Source organism: Ipomoea nil, unplaced genomic scaffold, assembly GCF_001879475.1.
Source record: "Ipomoea nil cultivar Tokyo-kokei standard unplaced genomic scaffold, Asagao_1.1 scaffold2403, whole genome shotgun sequence".
NCBI classification, from domain to species: Eukaryota; Viridiplantae; Streptophyta; class Magnoliopsida; order Solanales; family Convolvulaceae; genus Ipomoea; species Ipomoea nil.
The window spans coordinates 981,970-998,808 of NW_017618831.1; the positions used below are offsets into that span (position 1 = coordinate 981,970).

Sequence of the window (16,839 nt, forward strand, 5' to 3'; positions counted from 1 at the left end):
TGTTCCATCATCCTCATTATCCCAGTCATCATCATTCTATATTCAAAGTTTGACAAAACATTTCACTTTTAGATGACAAGGGAAACCGACTTGTGAAGGTGTGCACTGAATAAACTCAGTCTTGTGACCCTAGCAGACAAAGGACTACAAGGAGGTAAATCAACCTAGATTGTCTATAGTAGACGTTTCCACCGAGAATCGAACTTAAGAACTGTGGTTACCAAATCAACAGTCTTGACCAACATTTCACCTTTTTTTTTTATGGACTTGCCATTTGTGTATTGCTATGATGAAAGTCTTGGCCTTTTTTAATGGGAGTGGAGGGCCAGCTGAGTAATGGTGATGATGCCATCCATTTCATTCTGGGGCATGATAGAATCTAAGATGCTGTTGTTTTGGAGATACAAGCAAGGGTTCGGCTTTGTCGTTTGTTCTATCAACTACGTCCAAGGTTGTTTAACTAAAATTCCTAGTACTGACAAATTGAGCACTTCCCCATAAACCCCGGTTTCGATTCTCTTGTCATTACATCCTGCTGACGTTGTATAACCATGTTTAGTATATCCACTAGATCATCAGTTAGCTAATTCACCAGTAAACAATAAATATAAAAACAAAAATTTTAATGTCTCATAAATAATGTCATATAACACTATTCTTTTTTGGTATATATAGCCATTGACAAGTATATTTTATATTGCTATAAGAAATCTTATAATAAACTTGAAACGAATTAGAGAAAATCTTCCGTTTTTCCTTCTAATGACTAGCAGATACATTATATTCCGTATTTTTTTAAATTTTTATCCCAGATGAAGCAGCAAACATCAGTGCATAGCACATATAAAGTGGTTGAATGTAACAACAGCTTATATATGTGCAAGCCCACCCCCGATGTTATGGAAGAACCGAGCTTCTTGTTGAACTTGCCCACAAAAGGCACTCCAAGGCTCTACACCCCTATCCGATAGTCCTGATTTCTATCTAATACAATTTTTTGAAGTCAATACTTTGAAATGGATCGATTTCAAGTCTGAAACTTGAACATATGTGTTATTATAATGAGTTGTAATTGCTAGATAATACACTTTTTGAATCACATTTGATGAACATATGCGTTATTATAATGAATTGTAATTGCTAGATAATACACTTTTTGAATCACGTTTGGTGAGTGACAAGGCTAGAGTTATATGGATATATTTATGCAAAGTAACCAATAAATCTAATAATTTTGTTTGCTTGTGAGTTGTGATTCTCTTTTTTATTTTTAGTACTCTGCAATTCTTAGAACATAGTATAAAAAATTTGGCAATAGTTATCCATTCTAGGAAAGCAAAGCAAGAAATTTGCGGTGTCCAAAAACTCTCACTATCAAGTTCATGGGAACTGTCGACATTTAGGCTTCTAGTGAGACAATTTTCTAGTGATTGTCTGCTTCTAATGTTTGGAACAGTGAAGCAAACATCTTTGTAATAATATGAACTACATGACTGCTATGTTAGAGATCTCCATCATCATCATCATCAAGAATTCAAGATTCAAGAATGCTGTTTTAGTACCAGAGAATTCTCTGCCATATCCCCTTTCTTCAATCCTTCCTGTTTTTTTCACACATGCAAGTCATCTTCCCTACAAATGGTGTTCATATTCCCAGAAATTCCTGCATATACAACACATGAAAGAGCTCGGTTCATGGTTTGAATCGAGATCTTCAGCATGTACAGCACCAGGCCCTTCTCTGATGGGAGGTTAAGAATCCTGGGAAGAAATCAGAAAATGGGAAATTAAAATCTTCGCTTCATCTGATTCTGGTAACGCGATATATATATTCACAGTTTGCAGATTCAAGAAATCTACTGCTCTGCAAACAGTGGCATAAAGATAAAGAGAGCTTCACTTAAGAAAGAATTTCAAGATTATTGTGGCAATAATGTGCACTCAACCTCGGCAAGTTCAAAATGGATACTAGAACACAGACAATGAAACAATTATGAATGTGTGTAATCATGATCACTAGGGAGTTCTTATCCCATTTCCAGAAAGTAAAAAGTATATGCACCCTAGCCAAACTCAGAATCTAAGTCATTTTACATCGGAGCACTTTCCTTCACAATGTAAACAGAAAGAGAAAAAGAACAATGAGTTCCCTAACTTTACATACGACTGTTGGTAATAAACGATATTTTAGTACCTTACAGTCAAAAGGTCCTCAATCTATGAGAAAATGGCTCGTTCCACTAGGCACTAGCAATAGATTCAGCATTCTCTATCTCCTGCATTCGGGCATTGATATAAGATGCTTCAGAGTTCAGATTAACTCTAAGGGGGCGTTTGGTTCAGGTTATATAACATAACCAAGGGAATGTGACATTCCAAAGCTCACATTCCGGTGTTTGGTTCATATTATCTTAGGGAATCTAACATTCCCAAGGAATGTCACATTCCCTCCACATAGGATTTTGAAGGGAATGTGATTCTCTTCAAAATCTTAGGTAATGTAAGATAACCTTGGTTATGTTAGTTTATTTTATATATATATATATATATATATATATATATATATATATATATATATATATATATATATATATATATATAATTATTTTTGTAATTATATATTTTTATTTTTATTATGTTATGTTAACATATAAAATAATTTTGTTTCTCAAGTTCAAGATTTTAGTTAATATTTTAAAATCATGTAATTATATATGATACCGTTATCTTATTTATTTATTTTAATTTTTAAATTTATTAAAATATATGAAAATATGTTAAGGATATTATAGTGTGTATAAAAGATAACCCTAAACCAAACATGATTATATTACATACCCCAATTTTAACCAAACACAGGAATCTAACATTCCTAGTAATCTAACATTCCCAGCAATCTAACATTCCCTAAGGTAATCTGACATTCCGTGAACCAAACGACCCCTAAGAGAGAAGAAGAGGTAAAGGAGTAAACGATATGCTGCACTCACACTCGGGACGTTCTATAGATCAAAATGACTACTTAAGAGGCAAAGAATGTCATTATTGTCATCAAGTCCTCATCAAGGAAACTTTCAACGTCGGTGTCAAATGCATTTGGCACGTCAATTCCGAAACTTATTGGGCTGTTGAGTCTTGTATAATCTGGAGAGACGCTAGTAACTGGAGGTTCAAAGTTATCTGTGATTGTCATCATTGGTGGCACATCAACGGGTCTATCCTGTTCATTCTGAAACGGGTCTTTTCCATAATCATTGACATCGTTTCCTGTACTTTGAACCACTGTTGAATGGACTCCAAAATTATCCGGCCTCATCTGAAGGTCATTAAACGCTAAACGAGACCTCTCTTCATCACGAGTGGGCCCAAAATCAGTAGATGGATTGTAGTATTGATAGAGAGGGGATTGGTGCAAGTCGGGATATTGAGACCCATGATGCATTTCTGGAATTAGAGGTCCATAGTGAAACATTGAACTTCCCGGTCTATCATTCGTTCCTGGAAACTGCTGACCGTTAAATATTTGACTATCTTGAATTTGATGGGGAATGGCACAATCTGAAGCACCCAGTTGTGGCCTTGATTCATACGGGACAATCTCACAATTTTGAGACATTGGATAAACGCTAGACCTTTTGCCAGAAATCTGTGTAGACACTTCATTAGCAGATGGAATGATGGAATGATCAGACTCACCTGATGGTAAATGGGATTGGCCCTCGCCACTTTTTTCCAAAGGATTCACTGGTTGGGACCCGTCTTTTTGGTTTTCGTTCATCGAGTGTACAGCTAACATAGTATTAGAATCGTTAATGTCGGGCAACGGATCACCCGGCTCATCACCATGCTCCTTATCGTTAAGATTAAGAGATGGCGGGGTCTCTTGAACAGAAGGGGTTGGTTTTGCCCTCTTTGGTCTCTTGGGTCTCTTTGGCCTTTCAATTTGACGAGACTTAGGAACAGCATCCAATACCTGGTTTCCACTCTCGTCCCTCGATGAAACGGACCCCGGGCCATCATCAATGCCGTCAACATCATAATCGCTGTCATTACTGACCGAAGGTCTCTTCTTTTCACTGCGGCCTCTAGTGGGTGCCTCACTTATGCCAGAAGATCCATTGTCGCCGCTTGGCTGATGGATAAGGGCTTCCTCTCTTTCTAGTACGCCCAACCAAATCGAGCTCTCCTTAGCCGTCATCTTATCCTGCAAGCACTTTGATTGCCGGACTAACTTCCTGATCTTTGCAATATCGGGTGACATGTGCTTTATAACAGCAGTTAGAACACCGACTTTCCACATTTTCTTCAAGTCGTGTGGCTTCTTGTAGGGTGGAGTGAGGCCCGTAGGCAAATCCATTTTTTCCCACCATTCTTCGTTCCCCGTTGGCCACCACGGTGGCGGGACACCTTTTTCCAACGGGTACTTCCTCTGAGGTGGGTCGCAGTGTTGCATCAAAGACGATAAAAGTGACCCCAAGGTGGCGTCTTGTAAATCCTGTAGAACGCTCTGCGAGTTCCCCGTCAGATTCCCGACTCCCTCCACCCTGGCACGGCATTCTGCTTCGTACTTAGCTATAGCAGCGGGACCATTCTTATCGAACTTCACCTTCTCCTTCCACCACGCCCTGATGTTATCAGATGATCCACTAACCGGTTTTCCCTTCTCGGGAATGATCCCGTACACAAACCCCCGAACCTTGCACACTTCCATGAGCTTCAACATGTACTTGAGAATCCCATCTTGAGCTCTCGACATCTTCTTCCGTGTAGCTTGATCCGTGGGCTGCTTCCCTTTCAGCTTATCCGAAGCTTGCTGGGCTGAAACCTTCTGCCTTTCCTTGATTCTCTTGAGCTTGATTCGGTCCTTCCACATCCTCTTCTCCAGCTCTTCCGCCTCAATCTCTTCATCGCTCACATCCTTCTCGGCTATGTTATCGCACCTTATGTCATCAACTTCAATATCCGAACTGTTGTCAAATGCATAGTCACCAATTACCAGTGCAATTCAATTCAGCAGACTCAATACACAAACAATCCATATTCACAAAATTCACAAAATAAAAACAAATAAACAAAATATTTCACCAGGATTCCTATCATTCATAAAGCATTCATGTTTTAGAACAGTTATCAGCAGACACTAAATAGACAACCCATGATTCTAATCAAAGCTCCGAACTTGATTATACCCAATAAATCAAGAAAATCAAGGGAAAGTGTCCCTTTTGATTTCCACCCATATACTAGCTGAGGGAAATTCTTAAGAGGAACCCATGATTACTTTTCAGACTAGAAAACCTTTGAATTGCAATTCTTGGAATTTGGAAACCAAAAAGTACTGATCAAGATTTTAGGGCATAAAAAGCACAGAATTCTATTCAGAAAAAAGTAAGAGTAAAAAGGGATAAATTTTCCAGAAACACTTGCAAAGGAGAGAATCAGAAATCAAACCTATCGACTCCAATCTCGTCCATAACAGCCATCGAGTTCCAGAGCTCCACGAGATTAGTTAGACCCCTGAGAGTAGATTCATTTAATTTACTTTTCTTTCTTTTCTTTTGAGACGGGTGAAAAAAAAAAAAAAATTGAAAAGAGAAGAAGATAGTGGGAGAGAGAAAGGTCAAAATGCGCTTACGGCTTACTCCTTAGAGATAGATGGTGGCCGAAATCCCACCAATGGTGAAATGGAATTTTAATCGCTATGGGACAAGAACAAGCGGCGGAGATTCAAGAATGACTCCGCCCCTGTCTGTATGACATCCTATGCGGCTATGCCGTCATCTCATCATCACAAAATGAGAAATTCTAAATTCTACCTTGTCTGGATGGTACAGATGTACTACGATAATGTTTACCATACTAAGAAATGTTATTAAATATATTCCATTATTTTGTTTTGGTAGGACTTATATAGGAGATTATAACTTATTTTAAGTAATAAGCTCTGTTTGGTAATGTTTCTAAAATAAGAGCTTATTTTGAAACGCTACCTTAGGTAACATTTCAAAATAAACTCCTAGCTTCCTAACTTTGTTTCCATTTTATCCTTACTATTTTAAAGAAATGACATAATTTATTCTTTCCAATTAAAACTCTTTTTTCTTCTCCTTTATCCACAACTTTCACCGCAAATATTATTATTATTATTATTATTATTATTATTATTATTATTATTATTATTATTATTATGAGATTTGCAACAATATTACTACTTTATTATGATATGCTAGATCATGATTATGCTAATAGTTTTATTTTAAAATGTTAATTCTTTTTAAAGACAAAATATTAAATTTTAATATGTAAACAAACTAATTTAAATTTTATAAAGATGTCCTTTTTAGTCTTTTTACATTTATCAGCTTATCAAAAAACTAATTTTACCAAACACTTTCAATCATAACAGCTAGCTTAACGGCTCTTCAGTTTTCAGCTCCGAGCTTATAGCTTTCCAACTTTCAGTTCCTTTTCAGCTTTCAGCTCCTAGCTTATAACTTTTCAGCTAGGTTTGCCAACACAGAGTCAAAGTCATGGTGAGAACCCTAATAACATGTAATTACATATTATCAATCAATTTTTGAGCTTTAGTGTTTGAAAATAATATATTTATGAGTTTAATTATTATATTGTAAACGATGATAAATGATCTAACTGATTTTTTAATAAAATTTAAAAGCATATTTAACACACACACACGCACACACACACACACACATACATACATACATACATACATACATACATACATACATACATACATACATACATACATACATACATACATACATATATATATATATATATATATATATATATATATATATATATATATATATATCCTATATCACCTGAATCTGTCTTCAAGCCCATAAAAAAATAAACCATACAAATGACAAATCTAGCTTTGAATATATATTTGTGCACACAAGGAACCCACGAAAAGCAATTATTAAGTGCGACTTCTTATGATCTTATCTACTAGATTAATGCCTTAATAGCGTATTTCATTCTACTTTATAAGCTTGAACATCAAACTAAAAGGCTCATCACTGCTTTTTCTCCTGAAGATGGATGAAGAACGTAAATAATTGGATGTGTCTCAACTGACAAACCCCCAAATACGTGTACATTAGTGCACCTTGCACAACGATTAGTAGAGTAAAACTTCTCAACTTATTTTGGGTTAGTTGACCAATTGGGTTGTGTTAAGTTCTATAAACATTTTTTTTAAAAAAAAATTTATATGTATTGAGTCATAATCCCACATGTCACTAAGTTATCGCTAATTTGACATCGACTAATCTTCTAGTTTACATTTATGCATATGTGCTGTTGACTTGGGATATGAACTGAACTAGACATTGCCTCTATCAAAACACTGAACATAAACATTATCTTCAGCAAGCATCATATGACAATCATGATTGTCTTATTGAATTTGAATCTATAATCTGAAACAAGAGCAACAATAAATACCTTTATCAACTCTGCAACGATAGGTGGGCATGGTTGCCATTGTCTAATTTGAGACGACGAATGGTGACTATGGGCTATAGCAACCCTTTGTCCCAAAGTAGACGAGGGGAACAAAGGTTGCCCTTGTTCTAAATAGGACAATCATGATTGTTTTATAACGTCAAACAAGAACATTATAATTTGTTTGTTTTTGGTTTTTTTTTTTTTAATTTGTAATTCAATGTAAAAAAATCATTTTATAGTTCAAGTTACCACCAAATATGAATAAGTGTACACATAAAAGTTTAGTTAGCACTCAACACTAAATTAACAAATAACAATAATCTAACTAAACAAGTAAAATTAGGATTTAATAATACTTTTTTACCAGGGGCCTTGATTTTTTTTTTTTAAATAATAGTAGCTAAATTATTTCACCATATCCACATTCTCAATCTTAAATTTAATGTCATGATCACGTACGGTTATATCATGCTGCCCAAATCAAAAAAGTTTATTATTTTTTTTTTTAAAGAAGCTAATATCATTAATTAAAAATTCGTAGGAACTAAAGATATTATTACAATTAGTTAAATATTAATTAAATAAACACCGTAAAATAATAAGATTAGAGATGTTATCATGTTATGTATTAACTTGTTTGGGAATATGATCAAAACTGTACGTGGTGAATTGGTTAATTTAGGCACAAAAGATTCTTGACATACATGTCCTTTCATTTTCAAATCTCATCAATATTTCAATAATATTCTCACGAATAAAAAAAATCCAAAAACGACATATAAACATATTCCAAATAATATTATTTCATTTTAAGTTTATTTTTCGAATCATACAACAAATATTTAAACCAAACTTGTTATATATAAGACTATGTTACAACATTAAAGAGTAAAAAGTGAAATAAAAATTATAAAAGTAGTATTTACTGAGTTTATTCTAATATATTGGAACAAAATTCAATTATTACTTTAAATGAGTTGCTGATGTCTTATTTGGAATGAAGAATTGTGTACAGAATTGAACGCAATAAATGTCCAGGTTCAGTGCATGTAGTTGGATGGGTGCATGCACAATCCCGTGAAACTGGTCACCGGGGGAGGATGACCCTACTATTCAAAGGGCTAAAGTATAATTTCATACACAAATATGTAATTCGAACACAAAAATAAATTGCAAAATAAATAAATAAATATATTTTTTGAAAGGAAATAAAAATATATTAAAACCAATAGTTAGGAAAGAAAATTACTTTGATAGGTAATCAAAAATTATGATGGCTACAAATCATGAAAAAAAGTTAAAAAAATATCTTAAAATTTATTTACTCTATAAGTAGTTAGAATTTGGCGATTTTTTTAAAAATAATATCTCAACAATAATGTAATTAGTGCCACATCTCTATAATTAGTGACCTGGAGACTAGACTTTTTTTTTATAGGACCTGAACTGATCTTCTATAAGTCGGTTCAGGTTTGGATTAAGCCCGACCTGTTTTTTTGGGTCAATTCAGGATGGGTTCGATCTTGAATCGGTCCATAAGCACCTCTAAACATAACCTTGTAATCGTGTAAAATCTCATATTAAGTTGTAATATTTAACAAAAAATATCACAATTTTACTCCTTACTCTTTGTTCGTATAACAAAAAATAGAGAATAGAGATGATAAAATTCACACACAAATCACTTATTTAAAAACGAATGTAAATCGTCAACAAACAATGCCATAACTACAAGGCTAAAGTCCAAGGATTACATAACCTACTGTCCACATGCCAACATTAATAAGAACAAAATCTCATAACCAAGCACACCAGAAACCTTTGAATTGAAAGAAATGGTGGAAGATCAGATATCACACATGCTACAAAGCCCAATGCAAAAATAGCGCCAACACACTTGAAATTTCAACCACACTTGAGAGCAAAACACCCTGCAATCACATAGCAAAAACACTGCCATTGTACTCCAAACACACCTCAAAAGACACCAGCATTACCCTGCAAAATCGACACCACAAAATGAGCAAAAACAAAGCAAACACATTCCAATACTACTCAAATTGCAATTCCACTAGTAAAGCACTTACCACGTCTCTGAATGCCCTGTAAAACAACTGAGCAACATTGCCAAAAACACCATATAAGCGCACATTGATTTTCCTCAACTTCAGCTTCACGGTCTTCATTAGCAGGAGTCTGTTCACTCTGTTCTGCTTCCCCAGTAGCTAGCTCAAGTTGAGTCAACGCCAATCTCTCTTCAGTTTCACAATCTTCATTAGCAGGACTCCGTTCACTCTCTGCAGTTTGAGAATGTAAACATAGCAGTTTTAATAAATAAATGTTATGATGTATAGAAACAATAATAATTCATTCAGCTTCCTTACATTTTGATTTCTATTATATTACTCTGTTTATGTTTTCTTCAATTTTATTTTATACAATTTACTTCTAAATTTTGTTTATTATCATACTAATTTATCTTAATCTCAAAGTAAATAGGTTTAAAAAAAAAAAACTTTTACGGGGCGTTTGGTTGGGAGTAAGGAATTAGGGTGAAAATGAATTGCAATTCGGTGGGAAAAGAATAAGGAGGGAATAAAGTAGGAATTCAAATTACATTGTTTGGTAGGGATGAATAGAATTATTGGGTAGGGAATGAAAGAAGTAATATAAAGACTAAAATGTCCTTGTATATAATAATAATAGTAGTAATAATTAAGGGTACTTTTGTCATTTCATCCCTTTTTCCTTTTCCCACAACCACCGAATTGCAATTCATGGGGGTGCCCATGAATTGCAATTCAGCAAAAGGAGGGAATTGCAATTCCCTCCAACTAAACAGTGTAATTATAGCTTCCACTGAATTGCAATTCAACTACAGCCAAATTACGTCCAACCAAACAGGCCATTAAAGAATCTTTAAAATTGCAAAATGTATAAGCAAAACTAAAAGATAAAAGAGAGGAGTTAAATTACAACTATTTGTAAAAGTACACAGAGAAAGAATAAGGTATGAGGTATCAACCATCAATGCAATTGCACTTAACACAATTTTAATTCCAATTATGACAAAACAATTAGATTTAACGGTGGAGTTAATTCCAAGAATGGTCCCTTGACTATTGACATTTATCAATTTTTATCTTTTGACTTTTAGTTGGACCATAAATGGTCCATTGACTATTGAATAAAGTACCTGCATTAGTGTTTTCTGCCATTGCATCATCTCTACCACTATCTTCTGTATGTTGTGATCCGCCATCTTCTTCTTCCTCTTCATCTTCCTCTTCATCTTCATCTTCCACTTCCTCTTCCTCTTCCTCTTCCTCTTCTTCTTCTTCTTCCTCTTCCTCTTCCTCTTCCTCTTCTACATCATCAATATTAAATATAACTTTTAGACCAGAGTCTATGCCTATTATTTAATAAAATGTTTAACATGTTCCCATTATTTTTTTTCTCTCTTGGATATTCTGTTGTGAATAGTGACTTTAAAGTCAAATTGAAAAGTAGTAAATTACGGAGTAGAAGATAAATGATTAATGATATGACTTTATAAAGTGTTGAAAATGCGTCTCAAAATCATAAACCATAACAATTGTGTAATCTAGTTCTCTTTGAGAATGGTGGTTTGATTACTTTTATAAGAAAGTTAAATTAAAACTCAAGAAATCAGAAGTAGAAAGGAAAAACAATTGGCAATGTTAGATATGGTTAAACTTGTTAATAGCATTGTCAAAGTAGAGTTTGTCAATTTTTTTATTTTTTTTTTGGCTGTTTGGATAGGTGTTCATATAAAATATTAAAGAATATAAAAATATATGTGATATAATTTAGAATAATATGTATAATAATATAAAGCTTGGGTGAAGTATGAGTACCTAAATCACTCTCACTACAACCAGCCTCCCTGTAAAAAGTAGAAGCACAATGCATAAGCATTTTTTTTTTTTATTTAGTAATTGAAAGAACAACAAAAGTTTGTCAGTTTCTTGAGAAATATATAATTCCTTAGCCTAAATAAAATATAAAACTACAAAAAAGTACTGAACATAAAAGAGTATGTGGCATTAAAAACTTAAAAGATCGAAAATCAGAATTTCAAAGGATAAATGATAATTTTTCAAGCCCAATATGTTTACCTTAATGATTCATCATCTGTATACAACAAACCGCAACTCCAATTGGGGGTAGCATTATCTGTGATAGATTGAGGACACCAAAATGGTTTAATTCTTGAAATTTCCAAGTCTTGAATTGCCGCCTCGAATACCAAATAATGATTGGGGGTAATATTATCCATGATAGCCTCATCAGATTTAGGCCACAGACTACTAAATGGTATGTAGGCAAAACATACAAGTTCATCCACAGAGTCGTGAAATTCCTCATCATATAGTCTGTGAATCTCACATTTGGTTTGGAGAGGAGGTTCACTTCCATTATCTTTGCGTGTGAGTTTGGTTATGAGCTCACAATGCCTAAAAGGGCGAATGTTTGGTTGTGACTCCCATCTCACTTCCCATGGAAACACAAAACATACAACGAACCCCACAAAGTTATGATTATACCAGGTGGGATCGAGAGAAATGGAGATCTTGTGAGGATCATGGTGAGGATCATGGTGAGGATACATGAAGCATCTACTGATATTATAATCAGAGCAAGGGTCAATAGGATAGGTGACAACAAAAGGAGTGTCTCTATTTAGAAAAGGCTGTGTGATAGGAATAAACTTCTTAGCCAACTCCCCAGGTACTAAATCAGCTATGTTGCTTTCATGAATAGGATAAGAGAATGAGACAGAATATAATTCTGAATACTGGGTTGCTAACTCGGCTATGTTGTTTTCAGAAGCCAAATTAGAATTTGCATATAGTTCTCTTATAGTAGGCGGGAGTTCTGGTAGCTCTTTTCTAAGTCTTCTACAACCACTGATGTCAAGGTATTGAAGACGACGGAGTAGGCTGATGTCTTCAGGTAAATGTTCAAATTTCTTTTCACTGAGATTCAAGTATTCCAACTTGGGGAAAGGTCCTATATCCGTTGTGCTTCCTGATATCAAAGAGACATTTTTTTGTAGTTTTTGTTCAATGTCCTAATTAATATATAGATATATCTAATTATATACACATTAATAAACTTATTAACACAGAAAGAAATTAAGTACACATACTCATGTATATGTGTGTATTTTAAATGGCAAAGTGAAGGTTTTCACACAATTAACTTGAACCGAGTAAAGTTATGCAATATAATTATACATGCTCAAGTATTCATATTACCATAGATATCTTATAGACTTGTACCGAGGATATTCTAATTTGAACCAAATGTCTACCTAAGAGTATAAAATATCTATAATATAGTAGTAGTACGATATATAATATAATAGTACAAAGGAGTAAAGTATGAGTACCTTCACAACTATCATCCCAACTTGCTGGTCTTTTCCTCCTGAAAAAAAAAAAAAAAAAAAAAAAAAGTAAAAGCAATATGCATAAACATTGTGTTTATTTATTCAATAATTGAAAAATACAAGTTAATACTTATCTTAGAAAATAAATAAGCATGCTTGATACAAATTCATTGGCCTAAATAAAAGAGAACTTAAATAAATTGGAAAGTTATAGCTACTATTGAAGTGACATGTGTAGTACAGAGTATTAAAAAGTTCAAGAAAGAAGGCAAATGAAGGGGAACCGAAATCAATATGTTTACCTTTTATATAACAAACTACAACCCCAATTTGTAGTCGCTTCCGAATCCATAAAGCTCCAATTTGAAGTTGCTTTTGAATCCATAAAGTTCACCTCAAATCTTGAAAAATCATTTGGGGTCACACTATTAGATTTTGCAGGCCACAAATCACTAAATGGTATGTAGGCAAAGCATAGGCTTCCTTTGGATTCTGAATCATCACTTGATATGGCAATGACACATTTTCTTTCGAGAACTTCATTTGTATTATCTTTGCATGACAATTTGACTATGATTGTGCAACGCTCAACATCAACAATGTCGCTGTAGGAGTGTAATCGCCATGTATTTAATCCTGTGAGGAAATAAACCGCAAATCCCACAAAGCTTTGACAATACCAGCCGGGATTGAGATCAATGGCGATACCATTTGACTTATAGCATCGATATTGGAAAAGTCTCAAGACATTGACCTCATCGTAAGGATCCTCATACGCATCCTCTGATGAATAGATTGGATACGTAACACTGAAAGGAGTCTCTCTACAAGACGGAAAATGAAGACACATCTTAGCAAAATTATACACTGACCTTTTAACTTCATCAGAAGAAGAGAATGCTACTGATTGTAATTTCGGGAAGTCTGCTAACTCATCTATGTGTCTTCTATAGGAAAAACAAGAATCTGCATATAGTTCACAGGTAGATTCTGGGAGTTCTGGGAGCTCTTCAAGGTTTTCACAATTTCTGATGTCAAGGTATTTAAGGCGAGGGAGTTGATTGAAACTTTCAGGTAAAGAATCAAAATAACTTCCATTGAGATTCAAGTATTCCAACGAGATCAAGCCTTGGAGATTTTCTGGCAAAGACTTCAGATTTGTGCAATGGTTTATCACAAGAACTTTGAGATTTTGCAGCTTACAGAAGCCGTTAGAAAGGCAAACAAGATGTTCACAATCATCCAAATATAGCTTAGTGAGGCTTTCCAATTGCTGGATCGATGAAGGGAATTTTATGATTCCAACTTCTCTTAATTCCAACTCCACTAGATGTGGCATTCTTTCCTGAATTTCTGGAAAATTATTTAATTTGCTGCAGGATTCAAGACCGAGATCCTTGAGACATGAAACTTTATTAAAGCTGGGAAGCTCTTCAAGATTATCGCACCCGCTTAAATCCAATAAAACAAGCGCACTAAGATTTCCAATAGATGAGTGGACCGCTTTTAAATTCTGACAGCCAACAAGGTATAATGTCATCAAATTTGGCATCAAATCAAAATCTGGGGTTTCTACCAAAGACTTGGAATAACTAAGATCCAGAAGGGTCAATTTGTCTAATGTCTGCAAGAAAAGATGGAGAATAGAATAAGTCCAAAGTCTTTTTGATGAAAAAAGAAAAAAAAAAAAAAAAAAGACACACCATATATGTAGCAAGTCAGATTAGAATATATACCTGAGTGATCCTGCAATTTTTTAGAGAACTTTTCTCCAAAGTAAGACCAACAAGCTTCGATGGTTTAAAGCTTCCTGGTAATGAATCGGAACCATAAGATTTAATTTCAAGCCACCTCAAACTGCTAGGAAGATAACCATCAATGATGCTGAAAACAATATCACCACCAACTTTGAGCATCTTCAAATTTCTCATCCCTCTGAGAGTAATTTTAAAGGTATTTTTCTCAGGAGGCCCCTGATCATCAGAAAGCAAAATACCTTCTATGTGTTCCTGAAAGAAGAAAACAGTACAGTACAGTGTACACTTTAATCATTTTAATGCATATATTCAATACATAATAATAAGAATATCAAAAAGAAACCTTCAAGTTATGTTAGCTTATTAATTAGGAAGGAATATAATTAAACCAACCACATAATAACATAATCTTACTACATTATGCATGCATGCATTATCTACAAAATAAGAAAACACATGCATGCACTATATATGCATAACCATCATTTTAATAAACTAATTAATAATTTTTCTACAGAATCTTACAATATATATATATATGCCTTACCATTGTTCCGCTTAACACGTCATTAGCATCCTTAAGCTGCCATACCATTTTTCTTGGGTTCTCCTTGCTTGCAATATGCCAACCCATTTCTTGAATTCGATCATGCATCTCAATTTCTCCATTTTGGACAGATATAAGAGATTTTTCAATGAGCACAAGTAGATCACTGTCAACCACATCTTTTACAACTTCTTCCCTCCAGTTTCTTAAAAAACATGCAATATGTAAAAACACATTTTGGTTTTCAGGATCTAGTCCATCAAAACTTATCATAAGCACTCTGAGAATTTGATCTTTGGGGGTGTGGACGGAGCCAGAGTCCTCGAGTTTCACCAAGATGTTTTCCCAGTAGACAGCCTTTAATCCACAAAGATAAGAGCCCAAAACTTTGAGAACTAGGGGAAGACCCATAGCATAACGCACTATTAATCTAGAGAGTTGTTTGACACCAGGCGCAGCTTCCTTTTTAAAGGCAAACAAACTGAACAGTTGAATAGCTTCCTCCTCTCCCAATGTTTCTACTTCATATATATACTTTTCATCAACTCCATGGGAACGCAATACGCCCGCATCTCTTGTAGTTATAATCACTCTACTACCCCTACCAAACCAATTACAATCTCCGGCTAAATTATGTAATTGTTCCACATGGTCTACATCATCAAGAACAATCAAAACCTTTTTCGTTCTAAGCCATCTCTGTATCTTCTCCATTCCATCTAACTCATCGCTTATTTCCATCTTCACATTTTGTATTGTTTCTAAAAGGGTCTTTTGCAATTCAATGATTTTATGTTGTCTAATATCGGCAAGAGAACAAGCTCCATCAAATTGACTTGAAAATTTCTTAAAGACCGCCCTTGCAGTTGTTGTCTTGCCAATACCTCCCATACCCCAAATCCCAATGAATTGAACATCATCAGGTTCCAGTGTCAACAAGTTACCCACATAGCCAACCCTAGTTTCCAATCCCACGAAATTGTCTTTAAGGACAGTTGAGGAGGCTTGAGTGGAGCGATTCACTCGAGTAAATATGTCGTGAGTAACTTTTTCGATACATTTTCCTTCGAACCTGACAATATTGAACACAAATAATTGAAACATGCAATTGAATACTCAGCCTTAATAGAATTCAGTGCAATGCTACTCAGATTATGGGACAGATCCCTTTAAATTCACCAAAGCCATGAGACATCAATGTCCAATTATTACTTTTTATGAAATTTGGTCTAATCTTTAAATCTGAAATTTTGTCATAAAGAAGTTGAGTGGGCTATTTGAAACTTTTTCGTTTTCCACAACACTACTCGCATTTACACACACACACACAAAAAAAAACTTTGGGAGTAAAAAACTAAAGAAGCAAAGAGCATATATATATATATATATATATATATATATATATATATATATATATATATATATATATATGTATAAAGATATGCATTTGAAGAGGAAGAGGAAATTGATCGAAAGCAAACCCATTATATTCAGTGTTCAGATTATGCCCTGAAAGTCCGCAAGCGCTTCTCAATGCATCCCTCCACCTTTCCACCTTTGCCTTATCATCCTTGAAGCGTTTTTCATGTTCTGCAAATGATTCAGCAAAACTTCCTTTTTGGTTGCGCACATCTGTAGGC

At 34.4% G+C, this 16,839-nt stretch overlaps 2 protein-coding genes across 7 annotated transcripts in view; both read right to left on the bottom strand.

Annotated features, from left to right (window-relative positions):
- Positions 1-1,300: 1,300 nt before the first annotated feature.
- On the bottom strand, positions 1,301-5,796 carry LOC109152408 (ETHYLENE INSENSITIVE 3-like 3 protein). 6 transcript variants are annotated; one of them, XM_019300076.1, is made up of 5 exons: positions 5,636-5,796; positions 5,452-5,517; positions 2,942-4,967; positions 2,195-2,320; positions 1,301-1,761 (listed from the first exon to the last, which is right to left on the bottom strand). In XM_019300076.1, exons 2-3 carry the CDS (start codon positions 5,481-5,483, stop codon positions 3,023-3,025), a joined length of 1,977 nt encoding a protein of 658 aa, XP_019155621.1. In that variant the 5' UTR covers positions 5,484-5,517; positions 5,636-5,796; the 3' UTR covers positions 1,301-1,761; positions 2,195-2,320; positions 2,942-3,022. The 6 variants fall into 6 exon arrangements, with proteins under 6 accessions (XP_019155621.1, XP_019155622.1, XP_019155620.1 ...); XM_019300077.1 differs by having other exon boundaries at positions 2,195-2,276; positions 2,991-4,967; positions 5,452-5,796; XM_019300075.1 differs by having other exon boundaries at positions 1,301-1,663; positions 5,452-5,795.
- A 3,344-nt stretch (positions 5,797-9,140) lies between these two features.
- Positions 9,141-16,839, bottom strand: part of LOC109152278 — a 32,714-nt gene continuing 25,015 nt past the window's right edge. Inside the window, exons 21-22 of the mRNA XM_019299872.1 lie at positions 9,567-9,776; positions 9,141-9,477 (exon numbers count right to left, since the gene is read on the bottom strand). Coding sequence (XP_019155417.1) covers positions 9,473-9,477; positions 9,567-9,776 — 215 coding nt within the window. The 3' untranslated portion in view covers positions 9,141-9,472. The remainder of the gene's footprint in view (positions 9,478-9,566; positions 9,777-16,839) is intronic.

Bases quoted from the DNA above. Each gene is read 5' to 3' on its own strand.
- LOC109152408 (XM_019300076.1), bottom strand. From the start codon at position 5,483: ATGGCTGTTATGGACGAGATTGGAGTCGATAG. The intron at 4,968-5,451 runs GTTTGATTTCTG...ATTTGACAACAG, and splicing joins GACGAGATTGGAGTCGATAG to TTCGGATATTGAAGTTGATG.